Source organism: Microtus oregoni, unplaced genomic scaffold (assembly GCF_018167655.1).
Source record: "Microtus oregoni isolate MIOR12 unplaced genomic scaffold, Mior012 000008F_ref0000371, whole genome shotgun sequence".
Classification (NCBI taxonomy): domain Eukaryota; kingdom Metazoa; phylum Chordata; class Mammalia; order Rodentia; family Cricetidae; genus Microtus; species Microtus oregoni.
In genome coordinates, this window is record NW_024543067.1 from 52,811,673 (window position 1) to 52,836,428 (window position 24,756).

The window sequence follows — 24,756 nt, forward strand, 5'->3', positions numbered from 1 at the left end:
AGTAAATGCAATGTTTGTATCTTTGGGGGGCTCTAGACTCCTGCTGTGTTGCACATGTTATCAATGTCACGAGTATGCCCTCTGGGAATGGCAGCTGTCACAGCAGCCCCAGAATACCAATCTCTCTGGTCCTGTGACACCTCTTCACTGCCCCTCATGAGCCCCACGGCTGCTGCTATGCCAGGCCCCACCAAGGATAAGCACAGGCACAATCGGCAAAAACAAATCTGTATTGGCACTGATGGGCAGCTTAGAGGTCAGGCGGAAATGCCAGGAGTCAGCCTGGCATGTCATGATCCAGGACTCAGAGTGGAAGGAGCAGGGGCATCAGAACACTAGGCAGGAGGGCAGCTGCAAGATGGCTCCAGGCAGCTGCTCTGTAGCGGCCACTTGGCTGAGTCAAGTGTCACATTCATTTCTTGCTAAATGTGCTGCCTATGCTCAGTGTTGAGTCATTCTCGTACCCACTGTCCTGTTCATCCCCTACAGGGGAGCTGCCATGCGGTGGGCACACAGTGCTTAACACACACTGGCATTTTCGGTTGTGCCCAACGCCCCTTAGTCTTCACAGCACTGACCCAATGTCTTCATCCACTGAGGCAGCTTCAGGGTGAGGTACGGGACTCTGAGGATGGGGACGCTCAGGAGCCAAGAGCGAGTTCCCCTCCATTCAGTACTCATGGCAGCCCCCTTGCTCCACTAGTGCTAATGCTTCAGAGTGGCTGCGTTACCAACAAGATCAGTGGGGGATAGAGAAGGGGGTCTTGCTTGGGGAAATACATAAAGACCAGTTGATGGGCAAAGGGACAGAGAGGCCCAGCACCTTTGAAACAAGGTGAGAGGCCCCCATAGGTACAGACCAATTACAGTGATTATAATTTAACATGGAAGGAGATAAGGCACCTTTTCCAGGCCTTGTTCCTGGCTTGGAATTCAAACAAGTCAGAGTCTGAACAGGTCTTCCCTTCTGCTTTCAGCCCCATCCCTTCTGATTGCAGCTCCCAAAGCTCAGGCCTTAGAGTCTTCCATTTTCCCATGCTGGGTGCTCTGCAGTCCCTTCCCATAGTCTTCTGTACCCGCAGTGGCAGGGTGGTTTTGGGCTGAACTGATTGGATCAGGAGGCTTTGCCTCACCTTGTGATGGACGTTTCCGTTCTCTTGCTCATAGGGAGCACTTTGGGTGTACCCTCCATGCTGCTCTTCCAATCGAGGCCTCATATTTGTTTATATCTGCATGAACAGGAGAGATGAGATGAAAGAGAAAGTAAGCCGCAGCTTAATAAGCTTCTGCCTTTCATGCGTACTGGCCATAATTAGGGTTCCCTTTAACTTCATGGGCAGGCTCTAACAAGCCAGGATAGTATGGAAAATAAAGTGTTTCTGCCACATGTGGCCGCTTTACAAAGCATGGAACTACACGGGCCACTGTCTCTAAGAACCTCAGGACAACCCTAGCAGGCATTTGAGGGAAACATCCCCATTATGTTCAGCGATGCAGAGACCGAGGAGTCCACCAAGGTCTTAGAGCTGAGTGTGCAGAGAAACCAAGAATGTCCGGGGACTTCAGGTTCTCCGCCTCGAGCACTTTCTGCGCCCATAAATCACTGTCCATTTCTTAATGACCTTCCAGAAAGAACCAGCCTGGGAGAGCTGTGGTGCCCAGAAAGGCCAGCTATCCCCACAAACCTGGCTTCAGTTTCAGGTTCTGGCAGGACTGGGTCCTCACTTCACATGAGAACGCCTGCCTCTCAAGGTAGCTGAGAGGTGAGCTACAGTGCCCAAGGCTGGCCTCCAATCCAGATCGCCACATTTTCCCCCTCCATTTCTGCTTTTCTGCCTCTCCCAGGCTCCCAGGCTCCCTTCAAGCCTTGCCCGGAAGATGTAGGTGAACCAAGATAAATCATGTATGATGCCTCTTAAAGTGGAAGTACTTTCCCAGACACTGTATACGGTTACCAGGGCCCCAGGGGGTGGCTCTTCATGTATACCATCCAGCCCAGGTCCAGGCTTGGCCAACTCCTTCTTAGGAACACAGAAAGGCCCCAGGGACAGTCGCCCAGTCACCAGCACACCAGCCTCTTGCCAGCCACTGACTCAATCACTGACCTATGAACCTTCCATGTCCACCACCACTAGACACCAGGCAGAAACTACACCGGACTTAGCCGCTCTGATTGCAATTTGTTCCAGAGGCTTTGATTTCATAGTTGCCTTTGCCCACACACCCCAAGCAGAGGGGGCAGGTGACTTTGATTTCTGACATTTAGGAGGCACCTGCAGCTCAGCCTTGGTTCAGAGAAGGATTCTGTATCTCTGCCCGCTTTGCCCTACGGGTGTGTCCAAAGCCCTCTATAGTGGCTCATATCCCCTGAGAAACACTTCCCAAGCGCCATGCTCTGACTAGCTTGAATCTCCAGGAATTACTCCCAAGGAATCAGAGAATGCTGGGGCAGGGGAATCACACACAGGAGAGGACAGGATCCACATGCAACCACCATTCTGATGGCATATTAGTCAGAGTGGAGGAGAATACTCACAAACTCATAGGACTTGAGGAAAATACTATCGTGCGTGGGTTAGGACCAGACTAGAGCTACGGAGACACACGGGGACAACAGAGGAAAGGTTAGCAGGTCTGGGGTGGGATGGGAGTCCAGTAGCACATCAAGGGGCAGGAGCTGCTTCGGGGTTCCTGGAGCTTTGAATGGACTGAGCACTGGGTGGAGTCCCAGAAGTGAGGTTAGGAGCAGGGCTTCCACTGCCAGGGAACTCACCCACTGCTTCTGCTCCGGGATGCCTTCCAGGCCAGGATCTCTTTGTACACCAACCTGCAGAGGAGCTGTGGGGCGTGTAAAGCAGAGGGAGAAGACACTGTGATCTGGGCCCGGCTGAGGAAAACAGCGCTCCCCACAGGAAGGCATCCCAAGCAAAGGACAGCTGCCATCTGCTCACCGTCTTAGAAGCCCTCGTGTTTTATGCCCCAGTTCCAGTCTGTAGACATAAAGCATTCCCCAGTGGCCATCTATGTGCCCCAAGAACGCTTACCAAGCAAGCCAGGATGTCAGCAGAGATGAGCATGTAGAAGACATTGTTCCAGCCCGTGGGGGAAATCAGCCCGGCCAGCAGGGGCCCCAGAGCCGCACCTGTACACGACAGTCTCATGAAACAGGATACATACCTTCCCTGACCACCGTGGGCAGTGCACCCAGGGGCCCACCCAAGTCAAGGCAGGGGTTCAATTGGCAGGAGCCCAAACCCGGAACAAACCTATGGAGCCGGTCCCGTCGATGATGGCTGTGACCGTGGAGAGGGCCTTGGCGTTACCCTTCAGGCTCTCGTGTGTGCCCTGGGGAGACAGAGTAGGGTGGGATGAGCAGAACCCAAGCTGAGCAGAACATCTGGGTAAAAGTAGCGCTGGGAGAAAGCTAACAAGGAAGGTAGTGATGGGGGCCTGGGGTTGAAAGGAAAGAGCCCGTGGGGGGTTCTGTAGCACAGCAGACAGGAAAGGGAGAAGGGGAACTGAACTTGTAGACAGAGCCCCTGACCAAGCCCTCAGACCAGCCAGGAGTAGCCCACTCACCAGGTCAGCAGAGACCGCTGTGGTGATCAGCGCATACGGGCCATTGACCAGGACCCCACAGATAATCAGCATCACTGGGAAGACCAGCAGAGATGGTATTCTTAGAGATGAGGGACTGTGTGCACACAGTGTGTCCAGAGCAAGTGTGTCACAGTGTGTCACACTCCCTGGCCTTACCCCAGCACCCACTTCATGGAGCTCCCTGGGCAGAGCCTCTCTAGTGACTGTGTGGGGTTCACAGCTCCTCCTCACCTATGGAGCTGGCTATTCCATTCTGGCCAAAGTAGTTGTACAAGAACATCTGAAATAGGAAGGAGACAGTTGAAGCCTGTTTCCTCTCGCTGAGCTAGACCAGAGTCTGCAACAGCTGTCTGCTCTGGAATGCTACATACCACTTGTTCTTCCCGCCATATGCATCCAGTCTTCTCAAGTCTTTGTCCCAGGCATGCATGGTCTAACCATGGTCATCTCGAATTTCTTTTTTATTTTTTTGTTTGTTTATTTCGAGATGCGAGTCATGCAACACAAGCTGTCCTGAAACTGACTCCGTAGCTGAGGAATACCTTGAACTCCTGATTCTCCTGCCTCGACCTCCCAAACACTGGGACTACAGACATGTACCACCAGGAATGGCTCTATAATTTCCCCTCCCCCCCCCCCCGTCTTCTCTGGTGTCTGTCCTCGATCTCTTTATTATTCCTTTATCAAGACATGCAGCACCTGATACCCCTCCTTTCACGGGGCCTGGTCCTCCGCTGGCTCTCACTTCTCTTTCTCCGCGTGCACCCAGGAAACACATGCACACATGTACAAAGAGACAGCTATGCATGCCAACGCGGAGATGGACACACAGGCCTGAGGCCCCAGATATCTGATCACAAGCACATGCGCGTTGAGATTATACACGTACCATGGGAGCAGCCAAGATGAGCATGATGCAGCAAGTGGTGGCCCTGCCATTGGTGTAGTCACTGATGAGCCCTGCCATGATGCCACCTGGAATACATGCTCACTCACATATTGTCCCTGACACAGCCACGCTGCTCCTCGTCTACTGCCCAATTTTCCTATCACCCTGCCACATGCTGGCCTGGCCTCAAGAAAGACCATCTCTCTCTGCAGCCTTCCCCTGCACCCATCACTCCAGGAAACCAAAGCACAAAGACCACCTTTCTTAGTCCCACCCCTCCCCCCCTCGCAGGAGCAAAAATGAGAATACACCAGGAGGTCTTTCTTCTCTGGATCCACCGCCCAGATCATGGCCCTCTGTCCCTTCTTTCTGCACCTCTGCATAGGAACAAGCAGGAAAGATAGCCAGAATAAAAAAACGAAGCCTCACCTATGATGCCACCAGCGTCAAAGAGTGTGGATAGGTCCCCAGCCTCCTTGGCACTAAAGTGAGCTATGGATAAAATCACAAAAAAACAAAAAAACATGATCACACAGGGAGGCTTGCAGCAAAGCTCTGAATACCACAGCTGGAAGAGTCTCTGTGAGACACTGATCCAGCCCAAAGAAGAAGCTGAGGACCCATGACCAAGTGATTGGCCAGGGCCAGTGTGAGTTTGCAGTAGCTTGGGATATACTCCATCAGGCTCTGGGTCCCACAATGCCCTCTTCTGGCCTAGACCTTTCAGAGCAAGGTACCAATCCTGGTGTGCCTCCAGCTCTTTCTCTTGGAGTGTAAGGTTCTGACTGAGCTTTGGCCCAGCCAGCCATTACTTTGACCCACTCCTGACCTAGAAGCAAGCTCCATAAGTGCTCTTCCTAGGCAGGCCACAGGAATATGCTAATGCCCACAGCCACAGGAAGAGACTGGCGGCAGGAACATGGGGACCCTGGGTTTAGAAAAGGGAACATTTAGAAGCTTGACTGGTAACTCCACCCTCAAGGCTGATTCATACTCTGAAGTCAGCATCAAAGCCACCAAGCAAAGGGTCACAATGCCTACAAAACTGCCCTCCTACTCTGCTGGTATCAGAGAGAGGGGCCCTCGTGTAGAGCTATGGGGCAAGCTATAGTTCAAGATCTGGTGGTGACTAATCCCAGTGGTTTCCTGGTCTCCCATTCAAAGTCAATGTGTGTGGGGCAGGACAGCCATTGTTCCTTTTCAGAGTTGAGAAAGGGTGAAACAGCCCTGGGGGAAAGGTCCTGGGTAAGGGGTGGAACACTCAGAATCCTGCGGGTCAGGAAAGTGGATCACACTGCTTTTCCGTGTGTTACCCCATCAGTGGAAAGCAGAGACTGAGCAGGTGGAGAGCAAACAGCCCTTCCAGCCACCGCAGTGACCTCTTCTATCCTTATATCTTTGGATGGTGGCACTGGAGAGTGGCCATTGCATGGGGGCAAGTCCCCCAGAGTAGCCCAGAAGACTCCAGTACAAAGACATCACTCTCATGAAGACCCTTGGAAGAAGAGCCTTGGAGGCCATGGAGTAGGAAGGCCCCACACAGCCTCTTCCTTGAGGTGGAGGAATTCCAGGCAGACTCCGCCCACCTTTGGGCCAAGCAGCCAATACACAGGATGGAGAAATCAGGACAGAACTTTGTGCTCCTAAGGTCCAACTCATCTCCCAGGGGGCCGGTGGCTGGAGAAAGTGCCTGGGGCTCAGCATCCTACTTACTGAAATAAGCAATCAAATCTCCCACCCGAAGAGAGGCCAGCTTTGCTTAGGTTGTTTACCATAGTCAAACTCAGGCATGGTGCCTTCTCTGCCCCGGCAGAGACCCTGTTTCTCAGCTCTTCTTCCCCTGGGACTCACCCACATTGAAGATGTACAAGGGCAGCCAGTAGAGGAAGGTGTAACTGACTAACTTGGCAAAGAGCAGACATAGCGAGAACTCGATCACACCCTGGGCAGCACAAGAGAGGACACAATGAGAAGGTGCTCGAGAGATCCCCAGTCCAGTGGAGGTCCCACCGGTGAACAGCACTACCCCATGACTGTCATCACTCCCAAACAAAGCAACCCCAAATATACACCCCATCCTAATGGCAGCAATGTGCCTACTGCCTCATGCCATGTCAAGACAGCCCTCCTATACTGCCCTTCCTAAGGGGCCATCCTACAGTCTGTACAGAAATTCTCAACGCTACCCTATCCCCTGATAGCTAATGGAAACTCTAGAGAGACCCTCCTCCCTTCATCCCACAAACATCTCACCGGAATTTTGAGTGCCCCCAGAAAACTGATGGCTGCAGGCTCAGAGCCCGGCTCCTTGAAGGAGCTGGCTGCAATGTCCACATTACTCTCCCTGCAGGAATAGGGACCATTCACAGGATCCTCAGGGTTGTCCCGTTCCTTCTCCTGATCATCCTGAGCAAAGAAAAAGATCCCTCCTTGTGGGCAGGGCCACTTACCAACCTTCTCTAATGGGAAGGACGGCCCAAGTGAGAGGTAGGGGGCGCCCATCCTGGGGGAGGTGTATGTTTCTCTCTTGGGCTGGCAGGCCCACCAGGTTGTGGGCCCTCCAATGGCCAGTTCTTGTGAGGAGGGCAGGGCTAGGGCTGGAATGATCTACTCACATGGTGTTGAGGAGGGGTGCAGTCCACATCTTCTGGATCTGGGGGGTTGGGGGGACAAATACCTTTCTGAGAAGCTTGCCAATAGTTTAGCCCCTCACTTTGCAGTGGGTCTAAACCAATGTAGAGTTATCCCTACATGCCCCGCATGGGCCCCAGCATTAAGGGAGCAGGCTTTCTAGGCCAGCCTGCCTCTTCTAGGAACTGTTATGACTGCTCTTGACCTGGTAGCGATACACCTGGCCTTGCCGGCTCAGGGCTGTCAGAGAATGGGAAAAAATAGTAGCCGTCTAAATGTAAGAGGCACAACACTTCAGCAGAGCGAGCACCCACTACAGACAAAACATTTAAACTACAATGTCCCTCTCTTCAGAAATCCTTGGGAGCAAATACTTTTCTCACTTTATAGATGAAAAGGGTAGTTTCAGGGTCACAGAGCTCATTACCCAATACCCTGAACAGTAACGCTCACAGAATGTCTGCTTTCTCCCACAAACGTACGTTACAGCATGGGTGTGGAAGGGTCCACTCACATTCAATAAGAAAGAGGAAAGTGATGATGCCCATGGCAGCGGTGATAACGCCAGGCACGATGAATGACAGGCCCCACTGCTGGTTCACCCAGACTCCGGCGATCAGGGAGCCCAGGATGTTACCCACAGACGTGTGGGAGTTCCAGATGCCCATGATAAATCCCCGCCTGAAGATAAGGGGAGGAAAAGGAATAAAAATGGGGGAAAATACCTCGCCCAGTCAAGCCCAGAAGACTGGCTGCCTCTAGCCTCCAGCATGTGCTGGAGATTCTCAGAGACCCCAAGGACAGTGCAGAAAAAGCTTTGGGCTGAGATCCAGTGCGTTAGCCAGTTCCCCAGGCAAGCACAGTGGGGAACTCTGAACACGGGGAAGTCTTGAACCTTTCGTTCTTCTCTTTGACCCCTATCAATGTCACCCTAAACAGGAGTCTTCAACTGGGGGTGATTCTATCCCACAGGGGACATCTGGAAACATCTGGGGATTTTTAATGCCCCTGACTTGAGTTTTGCTACTGGAATCTAGTTTTGCACACTGCAAAAACATTGTGTGAGGGCAGCCCCCATAACAAAGAACTGAACAGCTCAGACCAGCAGTGCTGAAGGTGAAAACGGGCAATTTTACTCAAAAGCTGGTCCAAAAATTTTACTTTTAATCAAAAAATTGAAATAAACCTGTTATGAGAAGCATGTCTGTTCTATGAATTAAATCCTAAAGATGAGGAAAATAGCACTGCCCTTTAGCCCCAGAGATGTTTCTTCTCAGTGGGTGAGACCCGGCAAGAACACACATTTTCTAATATTTCCTCCTGAAAGTACTTGGGACACCTCCCCTGTACCCCTGGGTCCTTCCCACCCCCTCATCACACTTACTTTCCCTTTCCAAACCAGTTGCCGACACAGGTCACCACAGATGGCCAGCCTGTAGTCTGAACAAGCCCATTGCAGACCTGTAGAAGACAGGGAAGGTAAGAGTGAGCTCAACCATCCTGAGTGGAGGAGGCTGAGTGTTGTGGCTGAGGGGCAGGAAGACAGCAGGAGCCTGGGACTGAAGCAAGGAGACCACGTCCCTGTCTGCTCTGACCTGGGGATGGCCAGGGACCTCAAGGGCTCTCTCTTTGAGGGAGACAAAGACTCGAGTGCACGACAGACTCATACCTGGATAAGCACAAAGTACCAGAGCATGTGGATATCCCAGAAGTACCCCAGACCAAAGAGGGAGGTGAACAGGCTGCTGAGCACCATTCCAGCTGAGAGGTAGTAACGGAGGGGCAGCCGCTCCCCAAAGATTCCACTGGAGAAAAAGACAGGGGTGAGCTCCAGGTTAACGCTATGTCCACTCTACCACCTCCCCTCCACTGTGGCCGTGGTGAGCAGTGATGATCTGTGTCCTACTGCATTCCAAGACCGACCCCAGGCCCTCACTTTCAAGGCTCCTCTGCTTTATCTGACACTCTTTTGACAGTTCTGCTGCCATGTCTCTCCCTGCTGGCTGACCAAGCCTTTTATTTATTTATTTTTTCAGCACATCCCCTGCTATTTGGTTTCCGTTCCCATGTATCCCTTCATGGTTTAGTGTCATATTCAGATTGCCTCTTGGGTACCATGACTCGGACTTCCCTAAAGCAATGGAAGCTCAACACTCTAAATTCGAAATTCTCCTTTCTCCTTTCATCAAAGAGGCCTCTGAAACATCAGCAGTCTAGACGTTCAGCTCTTTAAGCTCTTTAGGTGAGAGCTTATAACCTTGCTATATATAACCTGTCTTGTCCACCTCAGCTTCTCCCTTACACCTAGGTAAACTCCTCTCTCGGTTCTCCCTTTCCATAGCCTAGAGCAGACCCTCTGCAAATGACCTTTGCGAATAGACCTGTCTCCTGCTATTGCGTCCCTCGAAGTTCCCCTTCAGGTAACCCTGTGAAGGTTCTGCCTGTTCACCGCGCCTTCAGCCTGAGTGTCCTTCCCTACAGCCATGTCCCCGGCTCTTCACACTTCAGAGCTCACCTGTAATGCCTTCCCTAAACTCCTTGTCTTCAATCCCAGAACACTGCCTGATTACCCAGCCTTCAACCATTTTCAATCAGCTGCTGAGATAAGGGTCTTTCTACTAGGCCATGAACTCCGCCGAGGTCACATCCTGCCTTGTCCATCTGTGATTTCTGACAGCAGGCTCTGCTTCTGGGTGAGACCCACACTGGCTGTGTGATTTAGACAGCACTGGGTAGGCTCTCCTTTGGAATCTGCATGTCCAGGGCTTAGAGGACCCTGGTCCATACTCACTGATGCTTCCTGTCCACCAGCAGCAGGTGAAGGAACACTGTGGTGACCACAGTGAAGGAAGGAGGCTGGCCATGGGCTAATGACCTGGGTGGGGCCTTGGCTTCACGCCCACACCTAGGCACTATCAGCTTTCCTGCCCCAGGTCAGCAAGAGAAGCAGCAGTCTTAAAGCATCTACCCCACTCCCACCCCCACCCCCAAATGGGCACAGGCTCTGCCTTTCTCTTACCTAATAAACATGCCAATGGCATAAGCCACTAGGAAGGCGTTGTCCACAGCTCCCAATAACTCTGTGTAGTCGTCTTTGTCTAAAAGCAGATGGGAAAGACAAAAAGTTGGCTGGGTGGGTGACCCCACAGGAGCCCCTTTCTTTCTCCAGGAGGGATTGGGGAGTAGAGAGCAGCCATGTACCCGGTTCTTACCAAATGGACTCCAGCTGCACCAGGTAGTATCGTTGGGATCGTGGGTGTCATTTTCAGGTCTCACCAGCGCTGAGCAGTTCTGGTGCAGGCGGCTCTGGAAGGCAATGGCACACATTGGTCAAGGATCATATTGTTCTCTGGAGTCCACTAGGCCCAGAGAGAAGCAAGCAAGGTGCTATTCGGTCCCAAGCGGCACTGCTTCTCCCACCACAGTCCATGCTCCCTCCCGCCGGCACCTCTTCCAGCAGGGGTAAGGTGGCCAGAAGACACCCGTGAATGGAATCCACAGAGCCTAAGACCTCTGCCTTCTCAGCTCCCCCCACCACCAAACAACGCTGCTGTCTGGAAGGTGAAAAGGGGGATGTGTAGGAAAACATTGCAGGAGGATTGTAGGAAAGAACCACCAACAGTCGGTATCTGGCAGGTGGAGGGAACAGTCCCAGTGACCAGGGAAAAGGAACTTGGAAGGTGACGTCTGAGGTCTGGAACACCCAATTGCAGCCCACGTGTCTGCCAGGTCCAACATGCCCTGCAGAATGCTCGCCCTTCCCAGCCAGCCTCACCTTAACAATGCTGATGGGCTTTCTGGACATGTGATAACAAGCATAGACGAGGAAGGTGATCAGCAGGATGAAGCCGCGGAACCTGGAGGAAAGAGGGGCAGCACAGTCTGCAGAGGTCCAGCCACTGCTCCTTCAAGGCCTTAGCACCAACGGTTTACCTTCAGGCTCTCTTCTAGACCCAAGTTCCCAGGGCAAAGGTCAGAAGTGTCTACGAGCAAACCTTCTTTCCAGCCCTTAGCCCTTCTAGGGTCTTATTGCAGCAAGGCTGTCTCTGTGTCTGGATATGTGGAGCAACTATGGCCACAGGGAATTGAGTCATTTTCTTTTCTTTTTGTTAAATATTTATTTATTTATTATGTATACAATATTCTGTTGTGCGTATGCCTGCAGGCCAGAAGAGAGCATCAGACCTCATTACAGGTGGTTGTGAGCCACCATGTGGCTGGGAATTGAACTCAGGACCTTTGGAAGAGGAGACAATGCTCTTAACCACTGAGCCATCTCTCCAGCCCTTGAGTCATTTTCTAAATGTCTGAAATGATGGGTATGGCATAGAGTTAAAGGGGAGAGGGGTCTTTCTACAGAGTGAGGTCCAATTTCCGTTGCAGACTTGGTCCAGACTATGGGAAGAAATGGCTCAGCTGGGACAGCTGGTGACAATGACTGAGTCCTCTCCCTCATGGTCCCTGGCTCATGGTCAGTTCCGCTCCACAGAAAGGTGATGGATGGCTTCCTCTGTGGCTCACACACCCCATGTGACCTCCCGGACCTACTTCTTAGCTCATGTGCTGTCCAGATGGAAAGAGCAGTCTAATCAAGAGTTGCTCCAAATGAAGGTTCTTTATTTATGGCTAGAAGGTTCTAGCCATAAATAAAGAACCTTCATCTGGCGATTGATGGAGATAGAGACAGAGACCCACACTGGAGCACCGGATTGAGCTCCCAATATCCCAATGAGGAGCAGAAGGAGGGAGAACATGAGCAAAGAAGTCAGGACCACAAGGGGTGCACCCACCCACGGAGACAGTGGGGCTAATCTATTGGGAGCTCACCAAGCCCAGCTGAACTGTGACTGAAAAAGCATGGGATAAAACTGGACTCTGAATATGGCGGACAATGAGGGCTGCTGAGAAGCCAAGGACAATGGCACTGGGTTTTGATCCTACTTCATGTTCTGGCTTTGTGGGAGCCTAGCCAGTTTGGATGTTCACCTTCCTAGACCAGGATGGAGGGGGGAGGACTTTGGACTTTCCACAGGGCAGGGAACCCTGACTGCTCTTCAGAGTGGAGAGGGAGGGGGAGAGGAGTGGGGGGAGGGGGAGAGAAGTGGAAGGAGGGGGAGGGAAATGGGAGGCTGGGAGGAGGCGGAAATTTTTTTTTCAATAAAAAAAATATATATGGATGATAAATAAGTTTCATTATAAAAAAAAAAAGAGTTGCTCCAAGTTTCCACCTCGCTATAGCCACTGCACCTCCCATGGGGCCTAGGGAGGATCCTGCAGGGCACTCCTGAGTCACTGTTTCCCCAGCAAGGCATCAGCTGAGCTGACTCGGCAACCAGGAACCAGAAGGTGTATGGAAAAACTAGACCTCAGAATGGGGGGCTGAGGGGACAGCTCAGTGGTAGAACACATGATTAGTACGCGCGAGGCCCTGATTTCTAGCCCACCAACCAACAAACTAACCTGGAAGAAAATGTCAGACGTTAGGAGAAGACTCATGCCTCTGCTCACTAAAGAGAAGGGCTGGGGAGAAGGGTGATCAGGCCCTGGAGCCCTCCTCTCCCTTGGCTCCATGAACCGAGGGCAGGCACTTGGATGCTCACCCTGCCCTATCTGGTAATCTGTCTCCAGACTCTAAACTCATTTCCCCCAAGCATGGAATTAAGCAATGCGGGCCACCACTTGTGAAACAAAAGGTGTTTCTGCAAAAGCTTAATTGAGTTGAGCTGCCAAACCCTGCCTCACTTCGCCCTGGACTTCAGCTTCCTTCCAAGACATCAGTTTCTATTCTTTCCATGGCTCTGTGTTTTTTCTTTGAAATCTTGGATGGTGGTGCACACTTGTTGTGATAGCACGCAGGAGGCTGAGGCAGGAGGATTGGGAATCTGAGGCCAGCCTGGGCTACATAATGAGACCTCATCTCAAAGCACCTCCTTGGTTACTTGTTTCTGAGGCACCTGTTTCAGTCACAGAGATCTTCTAGGGACCAAGGAAGCCAAGGATACCCCAGATGCCTGCCTGACCCAGTGACTGACATAAAAAAGCTTGACGAGCCGGGCGGTGGTGGCACCCGCCTTTAATCCCAGCACTCGGGAGGCAGAGGCAGGCGGATCTCTGTGAGTTCGAGACCAGCCTGGTCTACAAGAGCTAGTTCCAGGACAGGCTCCAAAACCAGAGAAACGCTGTCTCGAAAAAACAACAACAAAAAAAAGCTTGACGATACTGAAATTTTCCAGGTCTACCATTTATATATAAGTGTATATATAATTATATATATGTTACACACACACAGCTGATTCCTAGTTCAGGGATTTCTAGAATTCTCTGTTAGAGAGAGGACTCAGCTAGCCTAGGCAAAGAGCAATGGATAGATGGGAACTTCAACCCTATAGTTAACTGGGCTGTTGCCTAATCCAGAGGAAAGCAGACAGCACTGAGTGACACCTCCCACTCACTCACCTGGTTAGTCTTCTGCTTCTGGCTTCTTCAATTGTACATGACGGTAATATCAGCCCTAACTCGCTCACTCTCATCCTAGTCCCTGGGTACCTGTGCTTTCACCTTTAAGTGCCACACAGCTCAGCTTCTGTGTCTACTATCTTGACAGACACATAGAGGTGCTGGGGTCCTTGCCAGGATATGTGGCCACAGTCACAACTTATCAGATCCTTTCTGGTGCTGAACGACCTTTGGGAACTCAAGTCCCACTGTTTCCCCTGAGAGCCCAGCAGTGATGGCTGCTCAATTACAGACCCTACTGTTACCTGGGTGGTGTGGGAGGTCCTTCTGTCTATGTGTTGCTTTTATTGGGTAATGAATAAAGAAACTGCCTTGGTCTATAGCAAGGCAGAACTTAGCTAGACGGGGAAAGCTAAACTGAATGCCGGGAGAAAGAAGGCAGAGTCAAAGAGAAGCCATGTAGCCCCGCTGGAGACAGATGCTGGAACTTTACTCATGGCAATACACAGATTAATAGAAATGGGTTAAAGTAATAAGAGCTAGCCAATAAAAAGCTAGAGCTAATAGGCCAAGCAGTGTTACAAATAATATGGTTTCTGTGTGATTATTTCTGGTGTCTGGGTGGCCAGGAAATGAACAAGCAGCCTCCTACAACACCTGGAAAGTAAGGCTGCAACCTCAGTAGACACTCTAGATGCCTCATGAGATGGACGGAACCAAAGCGGCCCTAGAGGAACAAACCAGCTGTCCGAATCCTTCCCCTTCACCTGGACCCCAGTGTCCACACTACTTTTCTCCCGCACACAAGGAGCTTCCCAGGGAGGAAGGTCCAGCCCATCTTTTCCATCTGAGTTCCCAGGTGTTCATCCTTCTCGGCTCAATGCCTCTTTCATCCAGAGTTTCATTCCTCCCGACCACGGGCAGGAAAAGCCATTGCAGAGAAGAGACATATCCATGCCCAAACCTAACACCCTAATGTTCTTAGAAGAAAACAAGACTGCTTCTGCATCCATCCAAGTGCCTACCACGTCACAGGCATCACACCAGGGAACTGACAACTGCAAGAGAAATGAAAAGGAAGATCCTGCTTTCTGGACTTCACGGGTCAGTGGGGGAAACAGACAGAGAGGAGGGGACTGTGCCATAAAGCAGGAAGCCTTGTGTGACAATGGAGTACAGGCGGACACGAAACCATCGGGATGGAAGTGGTGTCAGGTAAATGAGCTGTGGTTTCAAAATCATGCAGGAGATGGCTAAGTCAACTAAGGCTTGGCAGGAGGATGTGCCAGGGAGCAAACACTGGGGAAGGTGCAGAGGTGTGAAATAACAGTGCTGGGGCTGGAGAGATGGCTAAGAGGTTAAGAGCACTGACTGCTCTTCCAGAGGTCTTGATTTCAATTCCCAGCAACCATATGGTGGCTCACAGCCATCTATAATGAGATCTAGTGCCCTCTTCTGGCATACAAGCACACATATAGACAGGACATCGTATACATAATAAATAAATCTTTAAAAAAAAAAAGAAATAACAGTGCTGGCTTGGGAACACCGCATGGCTTCAGATATCTGGAAGGGGAGACCGAGTCAAGCAGAGAAGGAAAAGTGGCTGAATGAGGTAGGGCCTAGGCCAGGTAGGGCCCTGTGTGCCAAGAAGTCGAGTTTGGGCTCTCTCTTTAGGAGGATTCGAAGCCATCAGAAGGGCTGGGCTTCCCTAGGCAACGGTGCTGTGGACATGAGCCAGGTCCCCATGTGGGCTTCCTCACCACAAGATGGTGCCAGCCCGTGCCTTCCCATCCCATACAGGATGCCCTCGATTTCAAGCTCATGTCTATAGGGACAAAAAGTAAGGACTTAGAACCAGGCAAAGATAGCTCTCGTCCCCAAACCTGTTTACTCCTCTGAGAAGTACTTCTTCCACCTTGTTCCCGGAACTGCTGACAGGTGTTCACTACAGATCTTACAGCATTCCCGACTCCCAGAGGATGCTTAAAAATGGCTGATACTGTTTTAGATTAGCTCATGAAGAAGAGCAGGAAGGACTAGAGGCAGCTCTCGCAAATAAAGGGGATTTCTGGGCCTTTATTTGCCTGACAGAACTTAGGAGGCCATCAGTCCCTCCTCCCTACCTCTCCAGGATACCTACCTGGGTCTCCTAAGACACTAAGACCTGGGGTTGCTTGTGCCCTGCCTTGCTTAGGGTGGGTGGGAGAGAGTCTGCAACCATACAGGGGAGCTGGGTAGCTGAGGTCTACTGGGGGGCAGACAGGAGATCAACCAATCCACACTGGCATCTGATCTGTGATTTTTATTTTCAAACCTGCCCAGCCTATATCCCCACCTCCAACAAAATAACCGGACCTCTAATTCAGCAGGAAGGACAGGACCTTTGAGAGTCAGGGTTCCTCGGCTGTGTTGCCTGGTGTTAGCCTGGCACTGGTCTCCTCTGGGACTTCCTGCCTGGCCTCCAAAGGGTGGAAGGTTAAGCTCCAAGTCACAACACTGACTGGGCCCCAGCCTACTTGGAGCCAGGCCTCCTACTAGCCAGGCTCCTGTCAGCTAGTCATGAAAGGGCCCCAGGTGCTGTCATTCAAAGAGGCCCAGAAACAGGAGGTTTAAGGGTGGAGCTAGACTTGAGGCTGCAGAACTCAGGCTCGTTCACAGGCCAGACAGCTGAGGACTCTGGGCAGGGCAGGACCTGTAGGTTTCACTTCTCATAACTCCTTCCCTCGCAACCAAGAAGCCCCACAGGGGACGCAGGGAGAAGACTTGCAGAGTCACGAGGCAGGAGATGGCCGTCCTGGTGTAGAACTGGGCAGGGCAAGCAGGCCAGGGGCCAAGGAACATAGACCACTCCATGTGGGGGTAGCTGCCCCATGACCTTCTAAGGCTTTTTTTGTGTAGGGGGGTGGTACTTCTTAGAGTCCCACCTCCTCTACCACCAGACAGTGGTTACTGAATAGCCAAGTCAGATAGAGTGGGACCAGCTATCTCTTAATTATTAGCTGACAACCCAATTCTTTCCCAGGACCTTGATAATAGCTTTATCAACTTCATTAAGACTTTGCGCTAAGAGTGATTCTGGGCTAGGAACAGAGAACAAGGTGTCCCACGGTAGCAGGAGATAATGAACAAACACCACCCTTAATTAATTATTCTCCTCACAATCACCGCAAGCCAACAAGACCCCAAGAGCAGCCTCTGATCTCGGGAGAGGTGGAAACGGCCCCTCTCCTCTCTCCTCATTGCTCCCTGCCTCCTCCTTTGTCCCATAGCTACTTCTCTGACAGCCCCGACCATGACTTAGAGATGACAAGGCTTCCATTACCATCCCTACTTCAACCAGGGACAGCCCCGAAGATCAACACCAGGAGGTGGCTGCGGGTGACCTTGGCGCTCTCCCTGAGGAAATGAACCTGGTGACCTGTTCTTGGGTGTGCCTGTTCTGGGGACAGTAGTTCTGGAGAGGAGTGAGGGCTGAGTACAATAATAACCAGACCAGGGTCAATGAGGACGGTGCCACCCTCACGCTCCCTCAAGCCCTCCACCAATACTGGGAGATGTCCTAGTGGGGAAGGGCCAGGCAAGAACGGATGTCCAAGGGCAGAGTCCTGTGTCATGCCTGCAGTGTACGAGAGTGAGCAGGGTCAGGTCAGGCTGGAGAAAGCTTTCATGGGACAGGGAGCAGGCCCATGGAATCCCATGCCTCTTGTCCTCCTCCTCTGTTTGGGTTTGAGGTACTGCTCTGAGAGATGGAAATGACTTAGGGCTCCGCTGGCTAACAGGCAAAAGCACCACTCTTCTGAACAATGGCTGCGCGTACAACAGGGACGGGGCTGTGCTGAGGACCATGTCCTTCCAGGACCCCCAGGAGGCCTGGCCTGAGCCTCACCCTCGCTGTCTCCTGAGTGCGCCTAAGCTAGAGGTTAGAGGGGCAGTGACACCAGCGTCCGCACCACACACGCCAACTTAGTGACAGTCAGCTGGAGGTGGGGTCTGGCTTCGGGGCTCTACCCCTATTTGGCCAGCTCTTCTAAATCCTACAACTTGCTCCCTTCACAACCTTCCAGCTGGCCTAAGTGACACCTTGTGCTGTAGATTCTAGCCCCGTCCATTCACTCTTTCTGAGCACTCGGGGCTCTCCTTGTTGGCTTTCTTCTCAAATATATATTCTTTTTTTCCAAAAAGAAAAAAGATCATCGCCTTAACCATAAATTTCATCTGGAATGTTCTGACTTCCTGTGGCTACTAGACAGTGGTTTCTTGTCCCTGATCCAGCATTAAATCCCAGCTAGAACGGGACTAGAAGCACGGCATTTGCATAGCTGTTTGCAGACCCAAGGCAGCTTTTGTGCTTTGTGCTGGGATTTCTTTGGGACTGCCTGACTCTGACCTCACTGAGCACCGGCTACAGCTTGACTGAGAAGGGTCTCCACCCAGCTACAAAGACAACTCCAAGCCGCCTCCTGGCCTCCTCGTCGTTCCTCACAGCTTGAGCAGACTGGCAACACTTGGAGCGGTGGGGGTTGGGCACACTGCTCAGTCCTTTAAGGAGGGAAAGAGGAAACACCAGGGAGAAAAGGGGAAGCCCAGAAAGCAGCTGCTGTGAGCTGCACTAATAAAGACGCGGGGGATGGGCCTCAGGCTCACGCGCGCTGGGTGACAGGAAGGGGGTTAGACTCCAGCATTTCGGGGATCACTCCTTTTTCAGGACACGTGGCTCTAGCCCTCACAGCTCTCCCTAAGCAGTTCCTTCTGCTGTCCTTATCGAGCACCTCTTGGCAGGAGCCAGGAAAATAAGATGAAGGACAGGAACCATCTGGGACTCAGATCTGATTTCAGTCCTCTGGCTACAGAATAGGGAAAAGGATATCAGACTTAAGCCAAAAGAAGCTGAGCCTTCATTTCTGGTTCTGCTAACTTACTGTTACTGTCACTTTGGAGCAACTTGTTTAACCTCTCAAGGCTCAGTATTATTGTTAAAATAAAAGAGTAAACGACCACACAAGATCCTCACAAGGACTAACAAAGACACTGGGCCCACCTGTATCTGACACAGGCAGCAGCCCTCGGTGTGTGTTTGAAGATTTTTCTGCTCTCTCTTCCTCACCAACTCCACAGCACAGAGCCATCTGCCAGCCCTTTCCTTGTCCAGCTCCCAAGAGAAGAAGATGAAGGAACGGGGCGAACACAAACAGTGTGGGAGTCGAGCTCTCGCTCCTGCTCTTGCCAAAGCTATCTCCTCCACACCCATTCCTGCTCATCCAGCCTCTGTGTCACCCGGCTCCCTCCTCCAGGTCCCGAGTGAGTTTCTCCTCCTCACCCAGCCCTGTACGCCCTGGCCACAGTCATCTCTCTGGAAAGATGCCTGTGCAGACATCAACACCAGGCAGGCCCAGGGCTACGGACCGTCTGGGGGTTGGGTGGCTCAGGAACACCACGAACTGGCTGTCTGCTCAGTCCTGACAGGGGATGGAGTAACGCCCACTGGTTAGAAACTCCACAGACTCAGTCGTCAGCCTCCACACACCTGGTGCCACCTGCTCACAACCCCACTCCAGGCTCTGCGTTCTAGCAAGCTCTGCTCCTGCTGGCTGGAGTACCACACAGCCAGTCCACAGACAAAGGCTGCCCGATTCACTGAGTGCTTTAAAAAGCATTCCATTTGCATACACATAGTAAAGATAAAGATGCTATCAATTTGAGGGGGGGGGCATGGGAGGGGTTGGAGGGAGGGAAAGTGATAATTTCAGTTAAACTTTTTTTTTTTTTTTTTTTACACTACCCCTCTCCCCCAGGGTTTCTCTGTGTAAGAGCCCTGGTATTCCTGGAACTCACTTTGTAGACCAGGCTGAGCTCGAACTCACAGAGATCTGCTTGCCTCTGCTTCCGGAGTGCTGGGATCAAAGGTGTGTGCCACCACCGCCCCAGCTAAAAATATTTTTTTTCAAAAAGAAATAAGTAAATGTAAAAAAAAATCAAACTTCTCATTTAGTCTCAATATCCTGAGATATGAGGGTGGTCATTTTCCTTGTATAGTTAAGGAAATGTAGCCTCATAGAGATTGATTTGTCTAAAGTCAAATGACAGTGTGGGTTTTATTTTCCACCCACATGATCATCAGGAGTACAGGAGGAAGACCAAAGGCTTGGGAGTTGGATTAACCCAGAATCAACTCCAGTACAGTCATCTGCCAGCAACACAATGTTTGACAAGCCACATGCTTTTCTGTGTCTCCATTTACCAGTATGTCCCATGGGAGAACTAACCTTTCATTAAAAAAAAAAAAGACAAATTAATATTACCCAGTACAAAGTAGTACCTACAGAAAGCTTGCAGAACAACAGTCAATGGTTAAGCTTCTGGGCTAAACACAAGCCTAGCCCCCACTCAAATCTCTCCATGTGAACGCTGCGGCAACCTTAGGAGTAGGCTTTGCTGCTCTCCTTATTTCTCAGGGGAAGGGTTCAAGACCACCTGCTGCTATCTTCAGTCTCTGCCAATGCTCTCCTCAGGGCAATGTGAAAGTAGTGTGTGACAGGGTTCATTTCTAATATTCTTTCACACTGTACGTCCTTATCCTGTGGTCTCCGTCTCAACTCATGTTTTGTTTAGCACAGGGAATGTGCACGTGCTAACACCCATCTGCTGTGATCCTCAATAACAGACGAGACAGAGAGAACCACCATGGTTGCATGCGTCCTGCGTGCCAAGCAATGTCTACCCTAATCTCGAAAACTTCATGTATCAGACATACTCCAGGAGGTAGCTTTCTTCAAAATCAATTCAACTGACCTCTAAAAGACACAGACCATTTGAACCACATCACCCTTTGACACTCAGTGCATGCAGCACTACTTCTAACATTGCTAACTCGGGAGTGGGCATGTAGCTCGGTAGCAGAGCACTTGCCTGGCATACATGAGGGCCTGGGTTCCAGCCTTCGGGTTACACAAACAAACGAATGAATAGAACAAAGTAAAAGAAAAAGATTGATGACTGCTGTGTCCACAGCACCTCTCCAGATCTACCATTAATTCCAACAAGGTGGGGCGACGTCTTCATTTCCTCTGTGAGCCCCAGACTTTTGTATAACATCTTCATAGCAGAACTACGCTTAGGGTCATGGGGGAGCATCTAAGCTCACACTCTCCAGGAAAGATGGGAGAGAGCACCTATTGAAGAGCCTCCATCAGCCGCAGAAGCTGAGCGTATTTACCTGAGCTGTCAGACATTCCATCTGGAACCTCCTAGCTTCTACTGGTGAGAAAACAGAGGCCCCAAAAAGTCAAACTCACAGCACACAGTGGTAATAGGATTCCTAGACCACTTGGAGATGTTAGAATTTTGGAGACTATGGCAGCTAGAGTCGCACTTCAAGAAGTGTGCAAGTGGGACGGAGGGTTTGGTTCAGTTGGAACAGTGCTTGCCTAGCATGCACAGGGCCCTGGGCTTCCGTCCCTAGTACCACGCAAACCACAAGTGGTGGAATATAGGCGTAATCACGGCTCTAAGAAGGGTAAGGCAGGAAGATCAGAAATTCAAGGTCATCTTTGGCTACGTAAGTGGTTCAAGGCCAGTGTGTGCTAGACATCTTGTTTTTAACAGACAGTGCACAAGTGATGTGTGTGTGTAGAAGGCTGTACTGTGCGCATTCCTGTGCTGAGAGGCTGACGTGGGACAGACTCTTCCCCACGATTCACCCTCACAGGGTTAAGAAGCAGCTCAGTGGTAGAGCATCTGACAGGCATAGTTATAAGAAAGGCTTTGTGGAGGGGAGTGTGGTTTGCCTGGGACTGTAGTAGATTCCAGAAGAAGTCTGAAAAGAAGCAGTTAGTGTGTTAAGATCGTGCAGAGCAGGCTCAGGTTTGATGACTTGTCTCACAGAACTCTGAAAATCAGGTTCCTGGGAAAACCACCTAGATTTGGTCTTTGACGTTTTAGAAAGAGAAGCGCTGAGACTAGCAAGGCTTGCCATACCAATATCATCAGTTAGTATTAGAATCGTGGGGGAAATTGGAAGAGGTAATAACCAGTTTTGTCTACATTAAACATAGAGATAAAATGCTATCATTTGATATTATTTCTGTATTAGGTGTATGAGGGTGTTTGCCTGCATGTTTGTGCACCACTTGCCTGCCTGGGTCCCCCAACTCAGAATTTTTTGTGTTGTATCTCTCTTAAGGTTTTTCCTCTCTAAAAATTGTGTTTGTTTGTTTTTATAAGTTGAACACTTACTCTTCTGATAGTCCCACTAGGACAACTTAAAGTACACACTAGTGAATGGTCAGGAGACTTCTTTCTGGAGAAGCTGAATTGCAGGGATTGCTAAGCCAAGATGTGAAGGACCGACACTAATAGCGCAGGAGTAAGTGAACTGCTGTGGCCGTCGTTTATGCTTGAAATGTTATTCTAGCTCTCCATTTTCAGGACACCCGTAGAAGGAAGACCTTTTTCTTTCCTCTCAAGTGATCCATAACCCACAGCAATTTAATAGGCATTGTATTTTTTTGTAAACCAAAATGTAGAAACTCCGATTCTTCTTGTTTTACAGGGCAATGTGGCTATTTGTAAAGCTTCTATAAGAATCTCTTCTTTCTTTTTAATAAGAACAGATTTAGAAGAGCTGGTTATGTAATTAAGGCCTTGACTGGATACTGTCCTCGATAAGGATGGATATGTAATAGTAATTATATTACACCCTTAGAAGAAACTGAGGCTTACTGTATGGAGTCAATACCCAAGGAAATGGTTTTCTGAGTTCCTGGTCTTCACAGGCAGAAGACAGTTGCTTGGTTTTTTGGGTCTAAAAGCCTTAGGATATTTAGGGGACCCAGCAAAAGAAGGATCTGCCCAAATTTAAAGATACAGCAGGTAAAACATGGTAAAGACAGTTCTTGGCATCTCAAGACAATAAATAGTAAAATGACTATGAAAACCCGACAATGCTAGACTACCTATGGGAGACTGGAGCAAGGCTCAGTCAAGCAAGATGCTTGCTGCACAAACTGAGCGTTATTCTCAGTGCCCACATTAAAGGCCTGGCACAGTGGTGGCTGTGTCTGTGTTCCCAGGGTGGAAGGCAGAGACAGGTGAGAGCTACCTAAAGCTCCATGGAGCTGAGTGCCAAGTTCTGGGTCCCAGTGAGAAACGCTGTCTCAAAGAATAAGGTGGGTTGCCTTCTGAAGGACACCTGAGGTTGACCTCTAACTTCCACAGGGACACACATGCACCACCTACTAAAGGAAAACTACATACACGCATACACATTAAATTATTTTTTAAAGGCTCCTTATGAAAACTTCTAGCAACACAAATTTAGCATGGCCTACCTGGTTAATTAATGCTTTGGCTGTACATGGGCAAACAATGAGATTGAATCTAAGGAGATCCACTTTATTGTGTGATCAAAAATTTTTAGATATTAAAAAAGCTGAAATGGAGCCTATAGCGAAAACAACAGTGTCGAGGAAAGGCCACTCTCCAGGCTATCTGCGTCTGGTTTGTTATTTATCCTGATTTTAGTTTCCCTAGACACTTAACTATTTTATTCTCTGAAGTGGTAGCTAACCAGGTAAGTCTTGTAAAATACGTTCGCTAGTGAAATGGCATCGGGTCTTAATGTCTATACGAGTTTATTTGTACTATGCTTTTAAAAACTATGGTAAAATATACATAGCAAAAACAAGTTATTTCAATCACTTTTAAATTTAAAGTCAGAAGCGGCAAGCATATTCACATTGTACAACCATGGCTGCTATCCACATCCACTAAACAGCAACTCTTCACTCCTCTCTCTCTCAATTCTCTGTCCTGCCAATTATGACATCTTCTTGTTCCTTCATTATGATGGGAGGGAGGTGGACTCTCTAACCCAGGCTCATGCTAAAGTCCTTATCAGAGTCGTTTTATATCTTTCTGAAAACACAAAACTGTTTAATAGTTCCAAATTTAGAAAGGACCGGATAAACCATCTAAGGGATATTGTATGTGATGACTAGCCTGATTGAGAGGGCTGGAAACCAAACACCTTTAAAACCAGGCCAAATGGATCACACGCTAATCATCTGCCCAATCTGTGTTAGGTTTTATAGTTTATAAACGATGGCAACCAACAAAATATTTTTAGCCCCCCAATTGCTGCTCTTCCCCTCACCCCTCTGGCCGCAGAGGGGCACTCTGATGGAGAGTGGCCAAAACCTTTTCTCCCAGCAGATGGGTGACCTTGCGGTCTTGGGGACAGCGCTGTGAAAGCCTGCTCACGCTTTGAAGGGTGACCACCCAGTGTTGGGGGAGCTGCAGCTCTACTCCCAGAGACCTACCCTAGCTAGGCATCCCTGAGACTGGAACGGTGCCCCCAGGCAGGCTTCCAGAACCAGTGGTTTCTGGCTTCTGTTACCTAATCCAATCAATAAAATAAACCAAAATGGGACCAAAGATCCCTGGCCACCTTTCTCTTCTACACTCCCTGGCCTCGGTTTCCCAGAGGCAAATCCAGATCCCCTAAGTGTTCCATTAAGAGTTGGAGGTACTCTACAGGTACCCGCCTGTGCGCCTGTGTTTGCAGATGCGGGTGACAAACCGGAAGGATGAAGACTCTTAGGCAGCCTGTTCTTCACCGGGGTCATACATTAGTCTGGGCTGATGTGGAATTAACAGATCTTTGTTACTAACCGTCCTTGCCTGCGCCACTGAAGGAGCCCGGGCTTGAAAGAGCTAGAACCTCCTCCCCCACCCCAGGGACAAGCAGAAACATCAGCCGCCCGCCGGAGTGCGTCTCTGAGCGTCCCAGCAGCTTCCCTCTCCAGCCCTGCTCACCAGCTGTCCCTAGAGAAGGCACGGAGGAACCAGACACCCGGAGCCAAGGAAGACCGCATCTTGCGTGGCCGGTACCGGAGCTGGGAGGACGGAGGGCACAGAGCCGGCGCGAGTCCCCGCCACGGTCTACTGTTGTTTAAATGCCCCGCCGGCTGGCCCGCCCCAGCCAGGGTCCCCGCCCCTTGCACCTGACCTCCCTGCCCTCTGGGTAGCGCCTACGGCCAATCCCGGCAATCCCTCAAAGTTCGTTAGCAACTGTTTTCTGTGCACTACCATCTGTTTTCTCGAACTTTTTCTCCGTGTCAGAGACCGATTGTCTGAGTTTCCTGGGGCTCCCCTTTCTGGTCTGTGCTTTTCCGTTTCAG

The 24,756-nt window shown here is 50.5% G+C and overlaps 1 protein-coding gene across 2 annotated transcripts; it reads right to left on the reverse strand.

The window, feature by feature from the left end:
• Positions 1-24,509, reverse strand: Slc37a2 (solute carrier family 37 member 2). 2 transcript variants are annotated; one of them, XM_041657341.1, is made up of 19 exons: positions 24,392-24,509; positions 10,896-10,977; positions 10,333-10,426; positions 10,140-10,218; positions 8,790-8,925; positions 8,505-8,581; positions 7,635-7,801; positions 7,105-7,142; positions 6,743-6,895; positions 6,341-6,431; positions 4,919-4,981; positions 4,490-4,575; positions 3,832-3,880; positions 3,580-3,653; positions 3,267-3,345; positions 3,045-3,142; positions 2,774-2,838; positions 2,537-2,592; positions 1-1,229 (listed from the first exon to the last, which is right to left on the reverse strand). In XM_041657341.1, exons 1-18 carry the CDS (start codon positions 24,448-24,450, stop codon positions 2,562-2,564), a joined length of 1,521 nt encoding a protein of 506 aa, XP_041513275.1. In that variant the 5' UTR covers positions 24,451-24,509; the 3' UTR covers positions 1-1,229; positions 2,537-2,561. The 2 variants fall into 2 exon arrangements, with proteins under 2 accessions (XP_041513275.1, XP_041513276.1); XM_041657342.1 differs by lacking the exon at positions 2,537-2,592.
• Positions 24,510-24,756: the final 247 nt, after the last annotated feature.